The sequence below is a fragment of the Scyliorhinus torazame genome, chromosome 3 (genome assembly GCF_047496885.1).
Source record: "Scyliorhinus torazame isolate Kashiwa2021f chromosome 3, sScyTor2.1, whole genome shotgun sequence".
In the NCBI taxonomy this organism is placed as follows: domain Eukaryota; kingdom Metazoa; phylum Chordata; class Chondrichthyes; order Carcharhiniformes; family Scyliorhinidae; genus Scyliorhinus; species Scyliorhinus torazame.
The window spans coordinates 253,168,215-253,184,539 of record NC_092709.1 but is presented as its reverse complement, the minus strand read 5'-3'; the positions used below and the strand labels follow the sequence as shown (position 1 = coordinate 253,184,539).

Genomic DNA, 16,325 nt, shown 5'->3' with positions numbered 1-16,325 from the left:
GAAGGTGGATAAGTCACCTGGACCGGATGGACTACACCCCAGGGCCTAAAAGAGATAGCTGAGGAAATTGTGGAGGCATTGGTGATGATCTTTCAGGAATCACTGGTTGCAGGAAGGGTCCCAGAGGACTGGAAAGTGGCTAATATAACACCACTGTTTAAGAAGGGAGGGAGGCAGAAGACGGGAAATTATAGGCCGGTTAGCCTGACTTCGGTCATTGGTAAGATTTTAGAGTCTGTTATTAAAGATGAGATCGTGAAATACTTGGAAGTGCATGGTAAAATAGGACTGAGTCAGCATGGCTTTGTCAAAGGCAGGTCGTGTCTGACAAATCTGTTAGAGCTCTTTAAGGAGGTAACAAAGAAGTTAGACAAAGGAGAACCAGAAGACGTGATTTATTTAGATTTCCAGAAAGCCTTTGACAAGGTGCCACATAGGACACTGTTAAATAAGTTAAAAGCCCATGGTGTCAAGGGTAAGATTCTGGCATGGATAGAGGATTGACTGACTCGCAGAAGGGTAAGATTCTGGCATGGATAGAGGATTGGCTAACTGGCAGAAGGCAGAGAGTGGGGATAAAGGGATCATTTCAGGATGGCAGCCAGTGATTAGTGGTGTGCCTCAGGGGTCTGTGCTGGGAGCACAACTTTTCACAATATACATCAATGATCTGGAAGAAGGAACTGAAGGCACTGTTGCTAAGTTTGCAGATGATACAAAGATCGGTAGAGGGACGGGTAGTATTGAGGAAGCAGGTGGGCTGCAGAAGGACTTGGACAGGTTAGGAGAGCGGGCAATGAAGTGGCAAATGAAATACAATGTGGAAAAGTGTGAGGTTCTGCACTTTGGAAGGAGGAATTTAGGCATAGACTATTTTCTAAATGGGGAAATGCTTAGGAAATCAGATGCACAAAGGGACTTGAGAGTCCTTGTTCACGATTCTCTTAAGGTTAACGTGCAGGTTCACTCGGCAGTTAAGAAGGCAAATGCAATGTTAGCATTTATGTCAAGAGGGCTAGAATACAAGACCAGGAAGGTACTTCTGAGGCTGTATAACGCTCTGGTCAGACCCCATTTGGAGTATTATGAGCAGTTTTGGGCCCCGTATCTAAGGAAGGATGTGCTGGCCTTGGTAAGGGTCCAGAGGAGGTTCACAAGAATTATCCCTGGAATGAAGAGCTTGTCGTATGAGGAACAGTTGAGGACTCTGTGTCTATACTCATTGAAGTTTAGAAGGATGAGGGGTGATCTTATTGAAACTTACAGGATACTGCGAGGCCTGGATAGAGTGGACGTGGAGAGGATGTTTCCACTTGTAGGAAAAACTAGAACCAGAGGACACCATCTCAGACTAAAGGGACGATCCTTTAAAACAGAGATGAGGAGGAATTTCTTCAGCCAGAGGGTAGTGAATCTGCGGAACTATTTGCCGCGGAAGGCTATGGAGGCCAAAGTGCCTTTAAGACAGAGATAGATAGGTTTTTGATCAATAAGTGGATCATAGGTTATGACGGGAAGGCAGGAGAATGGGGATGAGAAAACATCAGCCATGATTGAATTGCGGAGTGGCCTAATTCTGCTCCATGTCTTATGGTCCTGGAGTATGCAATCCTGTTTGTGTGTAGTTGTCTAATTTAATTAGTAGTCTTTAATCATTGTTACATGATTACCAGGCTGGTTATTGTCTCTGGAGTTTCACGTGACTCCTCACATCATTCCAAAAACAAAACTATACACTCACAAACCAGTGTTTCCAAGTTGGATGCCCTCTCAGAAGGATGCCATTGCAAATACCAACAGTGTGATTCATGTCAGCCCCAAAAGCTTATTTACTTCAAAACTTACAAACACATTAACTCAATTATATTTTTCTCTTTAGCGCAATGCAGCCCATTTTGTTCTGTACACTTCTTGGGCGAGATTCTCCGACCCCCCGCCGGGTCGGAGAATCGCCGGGGGCTGGCGTGAATCCCGCCCCCGCCGGTTGCCGAAGTCTCCGGCACCGGATATTCGGCGGGGGCGGGCGGGAATCGCGGCACGCCGGTTGGCGGGCCCCCCCGCTCGATTCTCCGGCCCGGATGGGCCGAAGTCCCGCCTCTAAAATGCCTGTCCCGCCGGCGTAAATTAAACCACCTACCTTACCGGCGGGACAAGGCGGCGCGGGCGGGCTCCGGGGTCCTGGGGGGGGGGCGCGGGGCGATCTGGCCCCGGGGGGGGCCCCCACGGTGGCCTGGCCCGCGATCAGGGCCCACCGATCCGCGGACGGGCCTGTGTCGTGGGGGCACTCTTTCCCTTCCGCCTCCGCCACGGTCTCCACCATGGCGGACGCAGAAGAGACTCCCTCAAATGCGCATGCGCGGGAATGCCGTCAGCGGCCGCTGACGCTCCCGCGCATGCGGCCCCCAGGAGATGTCATTTCCGCGCCAGCTGGCGGGGCACCATAGGCCTTTTCTGCCAGCTGGCGGGGCGGAAATTCGTTCGGCGCCGACCTAGCCCCTCAATGTTGGGGCTCGGCCCCCAAAGATGCGGAGACGATGCCCGTCTGATTTGCGCCGTTTTGGACGCCAGTCGGCAGACATCGCGCCGTTTCCGGTGAATTTCGCCCCTTGTCTCTACTCAAACACCATTTTGGTCATTTAGGGTTCAATAACATTTCTCTTGGTTCAAAATACAAGGTCTACATAAGCACATGCATTTTGAGTGGTAAAGATACAGAACTTCGACGAATTTGAAGAGCAGCAGGAAAAAATAAATGTATACGGAAAAGATAAAGCCCAGCAAAAAAACCCCACAAAATTGGGAGTGGAACTAATTATGTCCACTTCAAAATACCAAAAAATGTGTGCAGAATGAAAATTTGCAGATGACATGACCCCAACCGTTATTAGAAAAATGTTTTTGAACAAAATGATTTCATGCATCATATTTACATTATATTACATTTTTTAAATTCTGAATCCGCCACTGTAAAAGCAGTGGTCTGGATTCTCCGATTCTGGGGCTATGCCCCCACGCCGGTGTGGGAATGGTGGCAAAAATGGCCACCGCTTCCCCGGTTTGCTGGGGGCTAGCAGGACGGCAGCGTACAGCACCCGGCTCTAGCTGCCGATATGCCCCGGAGAATTGCTGGATCCATGGCCGCGTATGCGCACAACGGTGGCTTGCAGGGCCGCGCCGTGCTACATGGCTGCCGCTTTCGGACCCAGCCCGCGAAATAGCACCCCCCCCCCCCTTCGGCCGGCTCGCACGCCCTGGACCACCCGCCCCCTCAGTACCCACAGCAATGAATAATGTCCCCCCCTGCCCACGGATTGGCTCTCCCCCGACTGTGGCGATGCTGGACTGAGTCCGCAGCCGCCACGCTGAGTTCCCGACGGGTGAGACCATGAGAGGCCCACATCATTGGGAATGAGGGGGCGGGCCTCAGGCAGATACGTGGCGCAGCGTACTCTGCGAGTATGCCGCTTTGGAGGGGGTGGAGCATCACGAAAGCGGCGCCGCCCCCAATTTCGTCGGAAACTTGGATTCTCCGGCCGGTCGACGAACGCGATTTTGGTGTCGGTGGCCGGAGAATCCAGCCGAATATTCTTTTTTTGTGTACTTTCTTTTCCTAATATGATAAAACTGCTAGAATATTGATTGTAGCCAGACTTTCGTTGTAACTAGTTACGTTTTCACATATAGACAAATTGCGCAGTGTGATTACGAAACAGCAAAGAAAATCCTGAAATAAAATTTGATGAAAATAAATATAATAATTTAGTTGTCTTGAAGCAGCGCTTGTAGAGTAGCTTGTCTGCTGTTATTGAGGCTGTTTTAAGTATTTAATGGGACCGTGTCATTTGCTTTGAAGGTGCTTGTCAGCTTTTTCATGGTATTTGTGATAATTGTCATTTGCTTACTGAATTTAATTTCAAAAATGATTACTTTAATCTCTTCTGAATGAATTTGATTTTTAGCCGGAGTCAAATGTACACTTGCACCAAATAGTAGGAGGACATATAGAAGAGACCAGAGCCATCAAACAAGATAACCAGATTGTCGGCTCAAATTGTGAACCTATTATATCCTTCATTGATAAAATCAAAATGTTTGGTGATTGGCTCAAAGGTAAGAAACTATAGAGCTGAGTTTTCTGTCTTTGCTAATTTTAACAAACAATAAACATGTGTGAAAACAGCAGCATTTTCAGAGGGCTAAGTACTAATGGACTATTTTACTGGGTTATAAAGTGGTATTTATATAACGCTACTCATGTGATGATGTAAATGGCTCATGGTGATTAACAAGGAGTGAAATGCTAGATTATTCCTAGCATGCAAGTATCAATGAGCATTAACAAAAATTTAAGGTGAAAGTTAATGATGCATTTGAGCAACATTATGCAGCTTCACAAAAAAACTGGGTATTTTAGTCCCAAGACCTGAAGTAAGTGAATTAACAAAAACATTTTGACGTAACAGCACTGCATGAAATAAGTGAAGCCTGAGATAATAGACATAGCAAACAAAGCTGGGGAAATGGTTTGAGTTGTCAGCTTTTTTGAAGATATATTACCTTTTTGCTTGTCCACTTTTCCAGGTTTTGTCAAATTTCATCTGACAGCACTTTTTGGGATGTTTTACCAATTTCAACTGGAAACAGTAAAACCAGAAAAATGTTTGAATCCAACCAGAAGGAGGAGGGGGGAAGCTTAAAAGTTCAGTAGCCCTGAGGAGAACATGAAATGTACACCAGCAAACTAAGGTGCACAACCATGGAGTCAATTAGTAAGAGGAGTAGTGGACAATAAAGTTATATATTAGATTAATTGTATTGAGGTACAGTATACAGATATGAATGATAAAACTGAAGGAAATAAATTTAAATTAGTGAGAAGTCTATTTAAAACAGCTATAATACACAATGTCCTTAAATTTATTCAGCTCTTGTGGTGGCTGAACACTATAATTCTGACAGGAATCTGCTGGAACATCTGGAAATATCACTAGAAATGCAGGGTCTTGTGGACACTGGATGTTTTCAGTTGCCTCATTTGGAGGCAGAATCTACAGACAAAGAAAGCCACTGACAGGAGCAAAGCCAAGGGCAGGCATTTTCTGCGCAGGGAGGTTTTGATGCCATGTTGCTGGTTGCATCTTCCACTTGTGATTCTGGGACCTTTGGCAGCAGGGAAGTGCATTATATTGACTCTTTCACCATGCAAACCTTGGTAATGTTATAAACATTTGTTTCCCCAGACACAAGCTTGCTGTAACTTCAAGTGAAATCATTTTCCAAATATGAATTGGCAGTGGGTGAGATAACTTATCTCCATCAGAATTCTTTTTTTCTCACGGAGTCAGTGATAAATGTTTGGAATAATCTCCAAGTCAGAACTGATTAACAGCCTCCTTTAGAAAAAGTGATTAGAGACTGGATTCTCCACCGCTCACCATGGAGAATCCAGCATTGATCACAAAATGGTGCCGATCCCGTTCCAATGCTCCCGTCACTGTCGGCAGCATCAAGGTTCACACTCCGCGTCAGCTGGAATGGGCTGGGCACTTGATTCTCCAAGCCTGCGTGAATCTCTTTTCACAGTAACTTCATTGAAGCGTACTTGTGACGATAAGCGATTTACATTTCATTTTCATCTCTGTTCTCCGGGCCGGGATTCAAGTGGGTGAGGATTTACTTAGGTATTTCCCAGCATGGCCCTGGCATGGTGGAACGCACAAAGGGCTAAGGAGGTAACTCTCTTTTAGGGAGTTGCCCCAAAGTCCATCAGACGGCGACCCCACCCCCCTCCATTACAAAGACCTCTGCATGTACGTCCTCCATAACAGAAACACCTGCCTGGAAGCTACAGAGCAGTCTAGAAAGGCACAGTGAAAAAATCACTGATTTAAAACTCACCTTTGCAATATACCTGCTGGTTCAGGCAGAGAAAGCAATACCTGTAAATTCCTAGAAAGGGGAAACCACATCAGGTGTGTTTAAACCCCTTCAGATCTTTGATCTGAGGCAGCATGGTAGCAGAGTGGTTAGCACAGTTGCTTCACAGCTCCAGGGCCCCAGGTTTGATTGCCGGCTTGGGTCACTGTCTGTGTGGAGTCTGCACGTTCTCGCCGTGTCTGTGTGGGTTTCCTCTGGGTGTTCCGGTTTCCTCCCACAGTCCAAAGATGTGCAGGTTGGGTGGATTGGCCATGCTAAATTGCCCTTAGTGTCCAAAAAGGTTAAATGGGGCTACTGGGTTACGGAGATAGGGTGGAAGCGTGGACTGAGTAGAGTGCTCTTTCCAAGGTCTGGTACAGCCTCAATGGGCTGAATGGCCTCCTTCTGCACTGTAGATTCTATGATTCTATGCTCACTTACATAATGTGAAATGATTTTACTGTGATTACCGTGATGCTGTGATTGACAGCTTGCACACACAACCAGCTGTCTGGATTATTTAATCCCATTTCTCTTCACGCTTGAGTAGATTTCGTAGCCTACAGTGAAACTAACTGTTTATAAACATCTAGTTATGATTGACAGCTCTTGGACCACATCAAAGGCAATTACGTGCTTTCTGCAGAGAAAGAGAGGAAGTGCAAAATCTTGACTGGCTTTGATGTGGGGGCTTCCAGGCAGGGGTATCTGTAATAGGGAGCCGCCATACAGTGGTCATGTAATGGAGGACTTCCAGACAGGGCTCTTATGGGAGGGTATCTGGTGGGGGGCCTTTCTTATGGGTATTGGGTCACCCTTCTAAACGGGGAGATGACCCAGACAATCACGTGGTGGTGGTGGAGGGGCCAGCCGCTGGCCAGCCCTCTCCAAATGGCGGCCAGATAGCGGGATTCAGGACAGATTCCCTTGCAATTGCCCCCATGCATAAATTTGCATGGCAGAGCATAATGAATTGCCTCAGTTTTGCACTCCCTGCATTAGTGCAAATCAGAGGTTATTCATCTCCAGCGGGAGAACATATTCTATCACCTAGGGCTCAATTCCCCCATCTGCCGCAAGAACGCCATAGGGGAGCTGCGTATAATGGAAAACTCCATTGACCTCGGGCGAGATTCTCCGGGGGCCGGGCAGATGTGGTTGGAGAACCCCGCCCCGATAGATAAAACATTGGTTTCTGTTGTGCCACCAAAATTTGATTTACTCCTCATAGACTGACCAACCTGTGCGTATTTACATTTTCATACTTGCATTTACAAATTGTATCAACTGTGTGATTTGTGGTTGAGATTCTCTCTGTTTCAAACCATCAATCATTCTCTAAAGCTAAGGACCACTAAAATCCAAAATGCATCTTTTCGCAGGCAATGGGCTGACAAAACATTTTGTACAGAAGTGAAACATTCGTTAAAGGTAACACAGTTCATTGTCTAAAAGTTTGATTCAATTCCTGCTCACGTACAGGAGTACTGCGCACTCAACAACCCAAGTTTCTCCATCGTTACTGATGGTGAGACGCCAACTACGCACAGCATTCCATTTGCTTAAACCACCCAAGATAAAATAAATTATCAAGGAAAAAGCAACCGGATCAGGTCATACTGCTGGAAAACAAGGCAAATTTTCGCCAGGGTCAAGAGGTTCTGGCAAGGAACAATATCGCAAGTGAAAAGTGGATACCTGCCACCAATTTTGCACAGACAGGACTGGTCTGTACAAACCCAAGACGATATAATATGGAGAAGACATGCGGATCAACTTTTGAAAACAAGAACCAAACTGCCAAAGACTGAAACAAGAGTCCAAACCAAGCTGTGCCAAAGAGATGACCTGGACCTTTCTAAGAACCTGACACGAATCGCATCTATTGGCGAAAGCAGTACCTCAGTTGAGAATCCATCACCAAGTCAACCTCAGAACACTACGTTGACTTTGGTTAAGACGATTTCTGACAAGATCCAATCTAAGCAAAATACACAAAGTTGCAGCAAGCATTAAAAGGCCTGAAATTCGCCGACAACCATACAGAACGATGGCCTCCGAAGCATCTGACGTATTGACTGTTGGTGTTAATGTTATGCTGTTAATTGTGTCAGGGTCCTTTGATTCAACGGGGGAGGTAGTGGTCATGGTATTTCTAGTGTTTCCTCACAAGCAACCTTGCACTTTTAGAGATTGATCACATAATGTTGGCCACTTGCACAGGCAAGCGGGCAGTGTAACAGCACCCAGTGGTGTTAACATCTGAATAAAGCTCTTCATTTGTTTGAACCTCTTAAGGCCTGCAGACTTACTTTTAAAACCACCACAACACCATCAACGATACTGCAGCCTGCTTGATTAACACCCCATCCACTTCCTTAAGCATTCAATCCCTCCACCACCAATGCAGTGTGTGCCATATATATATGATGCACTGCCAGCACCTTTCAAGCCTGTGACCTCTACCACTGGGAAGGACAAGGGCAACAGATGCAAAGGGACACCACCATCCGGAACTATCATCGTTCCTTCATTGTCATGGGTCAAAATCCTGGAATTCCCTCCGGGGTGTACTGACACCACATGGACTGCAGCGGTTCAAGAAGGCAGCTCACCACAACTTCCTCAAGGGCAATCAGGAATGGGCAATAAATGCTCGCCTTGCCGGTGACATCTGCAGTCCATAAATGATTTTTTTAAAGCTTAAACATAGATTTCAGCCAAAGAGCAAGAGAAACATTGTTGCACAGAAGGTTATAACGGTTTGAAATGCTTTACCAAAAATAGTAATTTGAAGTAGATACCGTAGCTTGAATTCTGTTGCCAACGGCGAAGGACCCTCTGCATTTTCATTCCCCATGTCGTTTACAAGTTTTTGAGCAGCAAGTTAAGGTTCCTTGCAGTCATTTCCAGCATGGTGCCTTCTGCAGGGAATCTGTGACATGTGAACAGGGCCCAGGGAATCTGTGACATGTGAACAGGGCCAGCATCAGTGTGGTTCATCAAACCGATTGAAGAATCTTGCTGAAACAATCTAAACTCGGAAGTATAACGTATAATATTTAATTAATTTTAAATAAGCAAAGGAAGGAAAGGAAGATGATATTAAGAGAGGGAGTTTAGAAACTGACAAACCGTAAAATAAAAGATAAAAGTTTTTTTTTTTCAAAATTTCCACAATATCTAAATTCTCGAGCAATGAGCCTGCACACTAATATAAAAGTGCCAGAGAGTAATGGCACTAATCACACCATTAAAATTACACACCTGAATTCTCCGGCCTGAATTTCTTCTGGTATGTTTAATGGGTAATGCTGGAACATCGCCCCTTGAAATTATTTTTAATGTTGAATCTATCAATTATGTACCAGAGGGATGAAGCTTGTGGAGAAACAGGACAGATCAGTCAGCAACCCCCAGATTTCCATGTCTAACTGCATGTCAGGATTCTAGAAGTTGTGTTTGTGTCCAATTTGCTCCATAATAATGAGTGCTGATAACCTTGCGTTACTCTCTAATACAAAAGGGCAGCCCCATATCAATATTTAAGAATAGTCTAGAAAAAGAGGGAGTTATGGGATCCTAGAAAGCCCATAGGAATAACACTCCTATTTGTGCAGAGGATAGAAATCAATACAGACTGCTGGGCCAAATGATCTGTTGTAATTTCTATATATTTTTTCTGCTCGATATCTATTTAAAGAGTAGAATGACTCAGGAAATGTAGGATGAGATCTTTGCTTTGTGCACAACTGGGGCGTCATTCTCCGAACCCCCGCCGGGTCGGAGAATGGCCGTTGGCCGCCGTGAATCCCGCCCCCGCCCCCGCCGAAGTCTCCGAAGGGAGAAAAGTCGGCGGGGCGTTAATGGCGCCGCTGCCGCGGAGAATGTCACGGGTCTGCGCAAGGCAGCCGATTTTCGGCCTGCCGATATTCTCCCTTCCGGATGGGCCGAAGTCCCGTCGACGTGATGACCGTTCACGTCGACGTCAATCAAACCTCCTTTTCATCGGCGTGACCCGGTGCTCCAGGCTCACGCCGACCAGCGAGGAGGTGAGTGACGGCCTGGGGGGTTGGCTCTGGGCAGGAAATGGCGTGGCCGCAGACTGATTGCGTGAGGAGAGGTGTGTCTCGGCTTGTGTGTGTGTGTGTGTGCGGCGGGGGGGGGGGGGGGGGTGGTTAGAGTAGGCTGGGCTCCGGGGGAGTGCCGGGAGGGGGTCCGTGCCGGGGTGGAGGTTGGGGGGGGGGTCCGTGCTGGGGTGGAGGTTGGGGAGGGGGTCCGTGCCGGGGTGGAGGTTGGGGGGGGATCCGTGCTGGGGTGGAGGTTGGGGGTTGGGGAGGGGGTCCGTGCCGGGGTGGAGGTTGGGGAGGGGGTCCGTGCCGGGGTGGAGGTTGGGGAGGGGGTCCGTGCCGGGGTGGAGGTTGGGGGGGGGGTCCATGCTGGGGTGGAGGTTGGGGGTTGGGGAGGGGGTCCGTGCCGGGGTGGAGGTTGGGGGGGGGGTCCGTGCTGGGGTGGAGGTTGGGGAGGGGGTCCGTGCCGGGGTGGAGGTTGGGGAGGGGGTCCGTGCCGGGGTGGAGGTTGGGGGGGGGGGTCCGTGCTGGGGTGGAGGTTGGGGGTTGGGGAGGGGGTCCGTGCCGGAGTGGAGGTTGGGGAGGGGGTCCGTGCCGGGGTGGAGGTTGGGGGGGGGGGTCCGTGCTGGGGTGGAGGTTGGGGAGGGGGTCCGTGCCGGGGTGGAGGTTGGGGGGGGGTCCGTGCTGGGGTGGAGGTTGGGGGTTGGGGAGGGAGTCCGTGCCGGGGTGGAGGTTGGGGGGGGGGTCCGTGCCGGGGTGGAGGTTGGGGGGGGGGTCCGTGCTGGGGTGGAGGTTGGGGAGGGGGTCCGTGCCGGGGTGGAGGTTGGGGGGGGGTCCGTGCTGGGGTGGAGGTTGGGGGTTGGGGAGGGGGTCCGTGCCGGGGTGGAGGTTGGGGGGGGGGTCCGTGCTGGGGTGGAGGTTGGGGGTTGGGGAGGGGGTCCGTGCCGGGGTGGAGGTTGGGGGGGGGTCCGTGCTGGGGTGGAGGTTGGGGGTTGGGGAGGGGGTCCGTGCCGGGGTGGAGGTTGGGGGGGGGGGCGGTCCGTGCTGGGGTGGAGGTTGGGGAGGGGGTCCGTGCCGGGGTGGAGGTTGGGGGGGGGGTCCGTGCTGGGGTGGAGGTTGGGGAGGGGGTCCGTGCCGGGGTGGGTGATGGGAGGGCAAATGAGTTGGTCCACCTGGCCAGGTGCCAGCCTCCAACAGTTGGACCCATGCGGTCCATGCCACCTGGCTGGGGGGAGGAGGGGATATGGGCAATGATGACATGTCGTCGTTCCCCTCCCCCCCCCACCAGGCCGTCATGTTTTCAGACCATCCAGCGATGTTGGCCGCCGTGGTGGCAGCCGCTCATGTCTATGTTGCCCTGGATGAGGAGGAGGAGGAGGAGGAGCGTGCCAGAGAGGCGGCGCAGGCTGCCGCATAGGGGCAGGCGGCAGCCGCCCAGGCTGGAGGGACACCTGACCGACAGGACGAGGAGGGGGAGGAGGACGTCGTGGCCCCACGGCAACGGAGGCACCCGAGGGCGCCCCGTGTGTACCGGCCCCGGCAGTCATACCAGGACCTCACGGACCGGGAATGCAGGAGGAGACTCCGGATGAGCCGGGAAACCGTGGCACACATCTGCCACCTGCTGGCACACCTGTCACCGCGTGGCACTGGCGGGGGACACCCTCTCCCCGTGTCCGTCAAGGTTACGGTGGCCCTGAACTTTTATGCAACGGGGTCATTCCAGGCACCGAGTGGGGACCTGTCCGGCATATCGCGTGCATCGGTGCATCCGGGCAGTGACAGATGCCCTTTATGCCATGGCGCACCGCTACATCCGCTTCCCCGTGGACCGGGCCAGCCAAGATGCCCGGGCCGTGGGCTTCTCTGCCGTTGCCGGGTTCCCCATGGTCCAGGGCGCGATCGATGGGATGCACGTCGCCGTGCGGCCACCTGCAGAGAACAGGGCCGTGTTCACTAATAGGAAGGGGACCTATTCAATGAACGTACAGGTGGTCTGCGACCACCGCATGATCCTGCACGTCTGCGCCCGTCACCCAGGCAGTGTACACGACTCATTCGTGTTGTCGCGGTCATCCATCCCCGGCATGTACGAGGGACGCCATCCCCGGCTGAGGGGCTGGTTGCTGGGCGACAGGGGCTACCCATTGCGATCGTGGCTGATGACGCCTATACGGAGGCCACGCAATGAGGCGGAGAACCGCTACAATGATGCCCATGTAGCGACAAGGGGAGTGATCGAGAGGTGCTTTGGCGTGCTGAAGATGCGTTTCAGGTGCCTGGACCTCTCTGGGGGCGCCCTCCAGTATCGGTCAGATAGGGTCGGCCGCATCATTGTGGTGTGCTGCGTCCTGCACAACATAGCCCAGCAGAGGGGCGATGTGCCGCAGGCAGAGGAGGGCGGAGTGGAGGAGCAGCAGGAAGAGGCCCAGTCCTCCCCAGATGAGGGGGATGGGGGCAATGGTCAGGGCAGACGGGGTAGACACAGGCGGGTGGCTGTCCACCGTTACCGGCTGGCCCAGCGGGCACGGGACAGACTGATAGACGCCCGCTTCACTGACTAGATGGGCGTGGGAATCGGGTAGTATGGCCACAGACCGCACACCATGACAACAGCCGACCACCCACACCCCCCACCCATCCACCCACCCAGCACCCTCACCCCCCTCCCCACCCCCAATTGCCGATCCACCGGCGGCACAACGGGCCGGGCTCACCCAGTTGCGGGTGGACGCGTGTCTATCGCAGGCCATGGAGGATGATGACAACCCGCCTCCGATGAGCTCCTGGCTCTACATCGTTGGACTATGTCTGACCCATGGCCACAGTACCACCATCCACCCGGACCATCCCTGCATGCGGCTGTGACACTGCAGCGCACGGTCCCGTCCTCTGCCCGGGGGATGTTGATGGCGGCCCAGGGGGAAGGGGGCAGACTCACCTGGGGCTGAGGTAAGACCACCCGTCACACACACACTTGCGCTCAACGTACATGACACGCCCGCACACTTTGGACAGAGCACAAAGGCAGCTTCGGTAGGTGTAACATTGACTTTAATAACCAAAGGAGTTCATGCACGTGCCCTAGCCCCTAAAACTCATCTGTGCCCTGCACCCGTGCCAACTTACTCAGTGTCTAATTGTTTGGCCTTACGGGCCCTTTGACCACGTCTACGTGGTTCCCCAGACGGTACAGCAGAACTGGAGGTGGACTCCTGTGATTCCTGCCCTCTGACACCGGATCCCTTTGGCGGCCGTTTCCTGAGGCGTCCTGGCCTAGGTGGGCCAGGCTGCGGCCCGGGCGACTGGGATGGCGAGCTGCCAGCCTGTCCTGCCCGTTGCCCACCCGATGCACCTGGGACGGAAGGGGGGGAGTCCGAGGTGTCGCGGTGTACCGGGACCTCCCCTACAGAGGGAGCCGGGACGGACCACACCACCTCCTCCTCCCTCGGGGTGCCCGATGGCCCCCAGGCCTCTACATGGGTGGGGGATGCGAACGGACTGGCCATCCGACGCGCCCCCGACATCTGGCGCTGCCAGTCCTGGAGGCCCGTGCTGGTATCGACAGGGGTCTGCAGGTTTGCAGCCATGGAGCCCAGGGGGTTGTCGAACCCTGTCTGCGACAGTGCGACGCCAGCTCGCACATGGCCACTGGCGCCGATGCCCTCAGCGATGGCCTGCTGAGACTGGGCCATGGCCTCCTGAGACTGGGCTATGGCCTGCTGAGACTGGGCCATGGCCTGCTGAGACTGGGCCATGGCCTGCAGAGACTGGGCCATGGCCTGCTGAGACTGGGCCATGGCCTGCTGAGACTGGGCCATGGCCTGCAGAGACTGGGCCATGGCCTGCTGAGACTGGGCCATGGCCTGCTGAGACTGGGCCATGGCCTGCTGAGACTGGGCCATGGCCTGCTGAGACTGGGCTATGGCGTTGAGCGCCTCTGCCATCTGGCGCTGGCACTGGCTCATGGCCTCCTGTGAGAGGGCAGCCATTTCCTGGGCCACAGACGCCGCCTGCACGGAAGGCCCCAGGCCTCGCAAACCGTTCCCCATGTCTGACACCGTCGCACCCATTGCCTCCACCGCGGACGCCACCCGTGCGGTGTCAGCCTGGGTGGCACGCATGACCGGGACCACTCCCAGCTCCTGGACGCGGGTGGACTCCTCCACTTGCGACCGCAGCCGCCGCAAGCCACCCGTCACCCTATTCGCTCGTCTCCGTGTCGGTGGTTGCATCGGATCTATGTGTGGGTGTGGTAACTGCAGGAACCCGGGATCCATCTGGGCGGCAGATGTTCGCTTGGCCTGGGCTGCCCTCCGACCGCCCGGTCCCTCTGCTGCTCCTACCTCCACCTGCTGTACCGGGACGGCTGTGTTGTGCGCACCAGTGAGTGTACCAGACGCCTCATCACTAAAGTGCCCAACCGTGGTGAGTGTTTCTGCGATGGTGGAGGGTGTTGGTGACAGCAGTGGCGTTGTGTCGTGCTCTTCGTCCCACTCTGAGTCCATGGCACTTTGGGGTGGGGGTTCGTCTCCACCCATCCACTCTGAGTCACTGTCCGGTATTTCGTCTTCCCGGGTAGGGGTGTCCTGGGTAGTGCTGTCCCGGGTAGTGCTGTCCCGGGTAGTGCTGTCCCGGGTAGTGCTGTCCCGGGTAGTGCTGTCCCGGGTAGTGCTGTCCCGGGTAGTGCTGTCCCGGGTAGTGCTGTCCCGGGTAGTGCTGTCCCGGGTAGTGCTGTCCCGGGTAGGGGTGTCCCGGGTAGGGGTGTCCCGGGTAGGGGTGTCCTGGATTGTGGTGTCCTGGCTCGGATGTGACGGGGGCCTGTGGCTGCCCCCCTCATCGCTGGGTGGTCGCTCCCGCACGTGACGGGGGTGTCGTCTCCCTGTTGCTCCAGGTCTCTCCGTCTCCCGTGGTGTGCGAGGGGCATCCTGCGGGCGTTGCATGCTGGAGGGTGCGGGTCTATCCGTCTCCCGTGGTCTCCGAGGGGCATCCTGCGGGCGTCGCATGCTGGAGGGTGCGGGTCTCTCCGTCTCCTGTGGTCTCCGAGGGGCATCCTGCGGGCGGTCTGCATCTGCGGGGATGGGTGCCTGGACGTTTGGTCCTGCGATACACAATGAAGCATGCATGGTTAGACATCAGGCAGTGATCAGGTGATACGGGGGAGGGGGATATAGGGGAGGGGGGATATGGGGACGGGCTGTTGGTGGCTCACTTGCTCGTGGGGCCCCGACCTCTGCATCAGCAACCTCCCGGTCCTCAGGTCCGCCAGCCAGTTCCAGGGCCCTTTCCTCGTGTACGGTCAGTGGCCTCTCATCAGCGGGCCCTCCTCCAGTCCTCACATGCTCCCTATTGTTGTGTGCGCGCTTCTTCTGGGGGGGGGCGGTGGTGGCAGGGGTAAAAGGCAACAGTGTTAGGCAGGTATATGAATGCACGCCATCGGTTGCACGTGCATTGCAGAGGTTAAGGTTAGGGCTGGATTCACTTGGGGATATGGGGGAGGGGGGATATGGGGGAGGGGGGATATGGGGGAGGGGGGATATGGGGGAGGGGGAATATGGGGGAGGGGGGATATGGGGGAGGGGGGATATGGGGGGGATGGGGGATATGGGGGAGGGGGGATATGGGGGATATGGGGAGGGGGGGATATGGGGGAGGCTCACCCTGCCTGCTCTGACGAGGTCGTTCACCTTCTTGTGGCACTGGGTGCCTGTCCGTGGTGTTAGGGCCACAGCGGTGACGGCCTCTGCCACCTCCCTCCACAGACGCCGGCTGTGGCGTGGGGCAACTCTGCGGCCGTGCCCGGGATACAGGGCGTCCCTCCTCTGCTCCACCGCGTCCAGGAGCGCCTCCACATCGCGTGACTCGAACCTCGGGGCTGAGCGACGGCCAGCCATCAAGTCGGGTGTTGCGGTCGGGTGTTCCGGTCGGGTGGGGGGGAGCTGCGCGGCCTTATGAGCCGTCACGCCGTGCAGCGCGTATGACGCTGCACGGCGTGAACCACTGCACAAGCGCGGATCCCGTTACGTCGCTGCTAGCCCATTTCGGGCCGCAGACTATCGGCCCATTTTTATGACGTGACGCAAGTGGGATTTGCGCCGTTTTTTGCGCCGATCGGCGGAGTTTCCGCCGATAACGGAGAATTTCGCCCCTTGTGTCCTCTCGTCACAGAAGACTGCCGAAAAAGCCATTTATAAACTGAATAGTCATCACAATGACTAGCTTTGTGAACATAGATTCACTCTCACTGGTTTAGGCCGCCCAGCTAGTTGATCTATGATTTGTGTAAGAGTATAAAATAGGTATCCGTGATTTGAAAGCCTGTTCCTTATGGAAATAAAA

General features: G+C 53.7%; 1 protein-coding gene across 1 annotated transcript in view; it reads left to right on the top strand.

The window, feature by feature from the left end:
* The window catches only part of LOC140409064 (urea transporter 2-like), a 158,954-nt gene that overhangs the window by 24,170 nt on the left and 118,459 nt on the right, over positions 1 to 16,325 (top strand). The window contains exon 2 of the mRNA XM_072497134.1: positions 3,960 to 4,110. Within this exon, the coding sequence (XP_072353235.1) occupies positions 3,960 to 4,110 (151 nt within the window). The remainder of the gene's footprint in view (positions 1 to 3,959; positions 4,111 to 16,325) is intronic.